Source organism: Geospiza fortis, unplaced genomic scaffold, assembly GCF_000277835.1.
Source record: "Geospiza fortis unplaced genomic scaffold, GeoFor_1.0 scaffold578, whole genome shotgun sequence".
Taxonomy (NCBI): Eukaryota; Metazoa; Chordata; class Aves; order Passeriformes; family Thraupidae; genus Geospiza; species Geospiza fortis.
In genome coordinates this window covers 70,679-76,413 of record NW_005054762.1, presented here as the reverse complement: position 1 = coordinate 76,413, position 5,735 = coordinate 70,679, and the positions used below count along the sequence as shown (strand labels likewise).

Genomic DNA, 5,735 nt, shown 5'->3' with positions numbered 1-5,735 from the left:
AAGGCCGGAGCCCCAGCCCGGCTGTGCCGCGCCCTGACACGCAGCCCGCAGGCAGGGTGTGGGCAGGAGAGGTGGCACCTGCACTGCCTGGTGACAAGCGACAGCCAAGATCATCCCTGGGGACAGAGCAGCAGGGGACACAGCCTCCAGCAGCCCACACTGGGCAGGGACCCCCATCCTGTGGGGTCTGGGGATGCTCCAGCATGTCCCCAAAGTGCTGGTGTGTCCATAGGGGGACAATCAGGAATCCCCCACACCACAGGAGGTGACAAGGACTCCATGCCACCCTCAGCGGGCGTGGAGCCATCTCTCCCCCACCCCCGCAGTGAGGTGGATCTGGATGGTGCTTTTCTTTCTTTTTATTATAAAAACTCTTTTTTTTTTGGCATTCTCACATCTCTGCTCATGAAAACCTCACTCACCCACTGCCCCGGCCCTGCCCCGTGCCCCCCCTGCCCGGTGCTCCGCCAGCCCCGGGAGCAGAGCGACCAGAGATTAATATTTACAGATGCTGCCAGGGACTGGGGGGCAGGGGGCACCCCTGTGCCCACCCGTGGCTGATTTAAGGGGGTCCCCCCCGCTCCTTTCTCCTCAGGAGGGAGGGCAGGGGGCTGGTGGTGCCCTGGAGAGGGGCAGGAGGGGCAGGGGCAGAGCGGGGGGCGCAGGGGACCCGTGGCACAGTATTTACAGGGGGTCCCCCTGGGCACACACTCACTCACACACAGCCACACACGCACACGAGGGGTGCCACCCACGGGACGGGCACAGCCACGCAGGGAGGGGGGGACATGCCGGCTGGGGACCCCGCCGGCCCCTTTGGCACACGCGGCACTGGGGAGTGGGCGGGAGGGATGGGGCTGCCTTCATCTGAGCCGGAGAGTTCCTGCAGGACCGGGGGGCACACCGGGGAGAAGGTGCCAGGCCGCGTGCCCGTGGCGTCACCGTGCCCCCGGGCGACACCGGCACTGGGCGCGTCCCCCCCAGCCCCCGGGCACACGGAGAGCGGGGGACACGCGGGAACCCAACCCAATAAATTAGAGGTGGGGTGGGAAGGGGGAAGGGGGCGCGGGGAGGGGTCAGAGCCCGTTGTGGGAGCGCTGGATGAACGGCACTTTGCTGAGCTCCACCACGGGCGAGCGCGGCTTGTTCTGCATGCGAGGCACCCGCTGCAGCAGCTGCTGCGCCTGGCGCTGCGCCTCCCGCAGCTCCTTCCGCCACTGCACCAGCTCGGGGTCGCTCTGTGGGGCAGGAAATGGGTCAGGAGGGGAAACAGGGCAGGGCTGGGCTGCCCCAGGGTGCCAGGGCTGTGAGGTTGCCCCGTGTTTTCATTATTGATGCCCTGGCACAGCTTGAAAAACTAAAAATGCAAATGGCCAGCAAGAGGCAGCTAGTAGCCAGCAGGGGGGTGGCTAGCAGGCAGCAGGAGGTGGCCAGCAGGCAGGGGGACAGGGGGGACACTCACGTCGCACTGCAGCACGAACTGCTTGCCCCCACGGATGCGGAGCAGGATGCACTTGCGCTCCTTCACCTGCGTCTCCTCCACCGAGTCGATCTCCTCCATGGTGAGCAGGGACTGCTGGGGGGACAGGCTCAGCCCGGTCCCCCGGGTGCCCCCCAGCCCTGCCCCCCGGTGCCGTGCCCCCCTTACCGGTGACTCGCCCTCCCCGCGCCACTCCAGGCGGTTGGGGAAGAGGTAGAAGTAGCGGCGCTGCCACTGCGTCAGGAAGGGGTTGCCCAGCTTGGCCATGTAGCCGTGCATGATGCAGTCCTTGCCCATGGCGTACTCTGGGATCACAGGCAGGCGGGATCAGCACTGGGATGTGCCCAGGGGTGGGTCAGGGTGGGCGTCCCCAGCCCCACTCACCCTCCTCGTGGCCCAGCTGCTTGTTCTTGGCCTTCTTGCGGGCCTCCAGCTTGTCGGTGTCAGCGTTGACGGCATCGAAGACGGTCTCGGTGACCTCCTGCTGCCAGCGCTCCGAGATGGTGAGCGGGAAGTTGCGGTACAGCTCCTGGTCGCTCTCCAGCAGCTGGGCAGGGTGGGATGCTGGGGTTACGCCGGGGTGAGGGGCTGTGGGACACCCCACACCCCCAGCCCGGCCCCTGTGCCCGGTACCTTGATGCCCTTGGTGTCCTCCTCGTCAAAGGAGCCGATGTCGAAGGCGTCGGCCGCGTTCACCTCGCCGCGGGGTGGGACGAGGGGCGGCGGGTACTGCGGGCAGCAGCGGGGGTCAGAGGGGGGGCTGCCCACATCTGTGTCCTTGTCCCTGTCCCCAGCCACAGGCACACACCCCTCACCTTCTGCAGGAACACCATCTGCCAGTCCAGGCCCTTGAAGAAGGGCTCTTCCTTCACCTCCTGCGCCCTGCGGAAGGAGGAGGGAGGGTGAGCAGGGCTGCAGGGACACTGTGCCAGCACACCTTGTCCCATGCCCTGGGGGCCTTGGGGACACTCACCCTCGGCCCATGCAGCCCAGGCGCCGGTTGACATCCCGCTGCAGCAGCCCCTCGAGCAGGGAGCGCAGCTCCGGGGAGAAGGAGTCCGGCAGCTCCACGGCCTGTGGGAGATTCCATGAGATCACTGCTGAGCGGGGACAGGTGACACACAGCTGGGCACAGACACGTGCTCCAGGCAAAGACCGGCTGTGCCTGACCCCCTGTGTGCCTCCCACGTCCTGCCCACAGCCCCCACCCACCATGGTGAGGGTCATCCGGTCAATCTCGTGCTTGTCCTTCGTCTTGTGCTGCCGGAACGGGCTGTGCCTGTGGCGCGGAGGGAGAGGGGGCTCAGCAGCGCCCAGCTGTGCCCAGCTGCATCCAGCTGTGCCCAGCTGAGCCCACACTCACCCCCGGAGCAGCTTGAAGAGCATGCAGCCCAGCGAGAACCAGTCGGCGCTGCTGTCGTAGGCCACCCCCTTCTGCAGCACCTCCGGCGCCATGTACCCGTGGGTGCCCCTGGGGAGGGGGCACACGGGGGCAGGGCGGGCAGGGGTGTGGGCACACTCACACGCTGGCGTGGGGCTTCTTCTTGGAAAAGTCGCAGGCCAGGCCCAGGTCGGAGATGCGGACGTGGCCGAACTCGTCCAGGAGGATGTTTGCCGGCTGTGGGGACACCGGGGGACACCCTGAGCCCCAGAGCGGCCCGTGGGTACGGGGTGGTGAGCATGGGGGGTTCTGTGGGATTTGGGGGTCTCTGAGTGCCCCCAAAGTCTCAGGGCACCCATGGATTTTGCTGTTGGGGTGTGCATTAGAGCTGAGGGTGCCCTCTGGGCACTCCCACAGCATTCTGAGGGCAGGGTTTGTGACACTGTGGGTGCCCACAGGGCGGTGCAGGGGGTTCCAAAGGGATGTCCTGGGGATGTCCTGCGGGTGGGGACGGTCACCTTGAGGTCACGGTACACCACGAAGCGGCTGTGCATGTGCTCCAGGCCCAGGATGATCTCGGCCGCGTAGAACCTCATCTCCGCCTCCGAGAAGACGCCGTGCTGGGACAGGTGATAGTGCAGGTCCCCCCCTGTGGGGACAGGGACTGGCTGTCACCCGGAGCAGCTGTGGCAGGGGCTCTGTGCCCCGGGAGTGGCTCAGGGCCGGGGTCTCACCGTTCATGAGGTCGAGGATGAAGCTGAGCTTGTCGGGCGTGTGGAAGGCGTAGGACATGCACACGATGAACGGGCAGTCCTGGTGGAGACACGGGGTCACCCTCCCCGTCCCTGTCCCCTGCCACCCTGTCCCCAGCCCAGCACACGTGTCCCCTCACCCCAGTGCTGACGAGGGACAGCATGATGCGCTCGTTGAGGGCCAGCGTCTCGCCCTGTTTCATCTTGATGCGTTTCTTGTCCAAGCACTTCATGGCGTACCTGGGGGGGACACGGAGTCCCTGTGGCCATCATGTCCCCACAGCAGCACCAGCACCCAGCTCCCGCCCACAGCCGTGACATCCCTGCAGCCCCCCAACATGTGTCACCACAGCAACACCACTGGGCCCCCCCAGCACCCCAAACCCCAGTGGGCCCCTGGGTGCCGGGGCATTCCCGTTACATTTTGCCCGTGTCCGCTTTCCGGCAGCCGTAGACCTCCCCGAAGCCGCCGCGGCCGATGATTCGGTGAACGCTGAAGTCGTTCATGGTGAGCTGAGGAGGAGACTTGGCATGAGCCTGGACACCAAGGCCTGCCCCAGTTTTCCCAGGTGAGGGACACAGAGGCTCCCTGGAAGCACATCCCGCTCCCTGGGAGGTGAGGGGCAGGGGTTCCTGCTCACATGGATGTTCAGCTCCACGTTCTTCCACTGGCAGAACCGCGTGAACTTGTCACTGCAAGGAAGAGCAGAGAGGGCAAGAGTGGAGATCCCGGAGAAACATGGCCCTCAAAGACTCCCTGGATTTGTCTGGAGACAGGGAGCACCCCCCAGGACTTGGGGACAGTGTGGGGACTCCTGGTCCCTCTGGACTGGGAGACAGTGGGATGGGACACTGCATGGGAATTTCCTTCTAACTCACCTCTCAATGAATTTCTGGAAGATGCCCCCACGCAGGTTCTGGCAGATCTCCTCAATGTAGGGCTGGGGAGGACACAGGGCTCAGTGTTGCGTCCCCAGGGCCACCCTGATCCCATCATTACGTGGGGTCTCCTCCACCTCTGGGATTTCACATCCCCCCCACTGCCACTTCCAGGCCCCTGGGGATGCTTCTGCCACCTCAGTCTCTGGGAACCCCAACACCACCAGCCCTGGGCACCCCTAGGGTGACATCCAGGGTCCCAATCACCTCCCTGTGAGGACCCCCTGCTACCTCCTGCCTCCAATCTCCCATCACCCCTTGGGGACTACAAGCAATTCCCCCTCACCCCCAACATTCTGGGGACCTTCTCACCATCCCTTGGGGTCCCCATTCCTCCTGGGACACCCCCCTCCCACTTTCAGGGACTCCTGTCACCCCCAGCCCCCTCTAAGGATTAACCCCCCGAGTGTTACAGGTGGCAAGGACCCCTTCCCTGTCCCAGGTGATGCCCACCTGGAAGAGGTCTGGGGGCACCTGCTTCTTGCTCAGGCGGCTCTGGACGTGCTCCGTGGCGCTCTTGGAGAAGGGCTGTGAGGGGGACAGGACCGTGTCACCTCGGGCAGAAGGGACAGCGGCCATGCAGGGCTGCACCAGGAATCCACAGAGGAGCCCCCATCCACAGGGCTGGGATGTGGCTCCCGGGATGGAGCCTGTGGGGGGTGTGGGGCTGCCCCTGAGGACACTGTGGGCACAGTGGGGACACCCCTGCCACCCTGTTGCCCAGGGCACTCACGTGGGAGCAGGCCAGCAGCTCCTTCATGATGTAATGGTCGAAGATGTGGCGGCTGCGGGCGGCTCGCTCCTCCTCCGAGTCCAGCTTCTCGTACTTCTTGATCTGGAGAGGGCACAGCTCCAGTGGCACGGGGGCATGTGGAACGCTGGGAATTGTGGCCCCTCTGGGTGCCAGGTCCCATGGGAAGGGTTATCCCATCCCCTCGGATAGTGTCTCCCAGCTCCCTGGGCACCGTCACCTCGGGTGGTGCCCTTGGCAAGAGGGCCCTGGAGGTACCAACCCCACTGCTGGTGCACGCAGGGGGATGTCCCTGGGTCCCCCCGTCTCACCTCCTCGTAAAATTCCATCAGGGGCTTGGCCTCCTCGGCCTGGTTGAAGGCGAAATCCCGGAAAAGCAGGTAGCCTGCAGGGACAGAGCCACAGCCTGAGAGGTGACAGCCCCCCGGGCCA

At 65.4% G+C, this 5,735-nt stretch overlaps 1 protein-coding gene across 1 annotated transcript in view; it reads right to left on the bottom strand.

The window, feature by feature from the left end:
• Nucleotides 1-341: 341 nt before the first annotated feature.
• Nucleotides 342-5,735, bottom strand: part of GRK2 (G protein-coupled receptor kinase 2) — a 6,746-nt gene continuing 1,352 nt past the window's right edge. The window contains exons 3-21 of the mRNA XM_005431100.2: nucleotides 5,615-5,688; nucleotides 5,286-5,387; nucleotides 5,006-5,080; nucleotides 4,493-4,554; nucleotides 4,255-4,306; nucleotides 4,035-4,126; nucleotides 3,754-3,853; nucleotides 3,596-3,674; nucleotides 3,380-3,510; nucleotides 3,004-3,098; nucleotides 2,844-2,951; nucleotides 2,693-2,759; nucleotides 2,454-2,554; nucleotides 2,296-2,362; nucleotides 2,114-2,209; nucleotides 1,865-2,027; nucleotides 1,649-1,785; nucleotides 1,463-1,576; nucleotides 342-1,238 (exon numbers count right to left, since the gene is read on the bottom strand). Of these exons, the coding sequence (XP_005431157.1) occupies nucleotides 1,077-1,238; nucleotides 1,463-1,576; nucleotides 1,649-1,785; nucleotides 1,865-2,027; nucleotides 2,114-2,209; nucleotides 2,296-2,362; nucleotides 2,454-2,554; nucleotides 2,693-2,759; nucleotides 2,844-2,951; nucleotides 3,004-3,098; nucleotides 3,380-3,510; nucleotides 3,596-3,674; nucleotides 3,754-3,853; nucleotides 4,035-4,126; nucleotides 4,255-4,306; nucleotides 4,493-4,554; nucleotides 5,006-5,080; nucleotides 5,286-5,387; nucleotides 5,615-5,688 (1,877 nt within the window). The 3' untranslated portion in view covers nucleotides 342-1,076. The remainder of the gene's footprint in view (nucleotides 1,239-1,462; nucleotides 1,577-1,648; nucleotides 1,786-1,864; nucleotides 2,028-2,113; nucleotides 2,210-2,295; nucleotides 2,363-2,453; nucleotides 2,555-2,692; nucleotides 2,760-2,843; nucleotides 2,952-3,003; nucleotides 3,099-3,379; nucleotides 3,511-3,595; nucleotides 3,675-3,753; nucleotides 3,854-4,034; nucleotides 4,127-4,254; nucleotides 4,307-4,492; nucleotides 4,555-5,005; nucleotides 5,081-5,285; nucleotides 5,388-5,614; nucleotides 5,689-5,735) is intronic.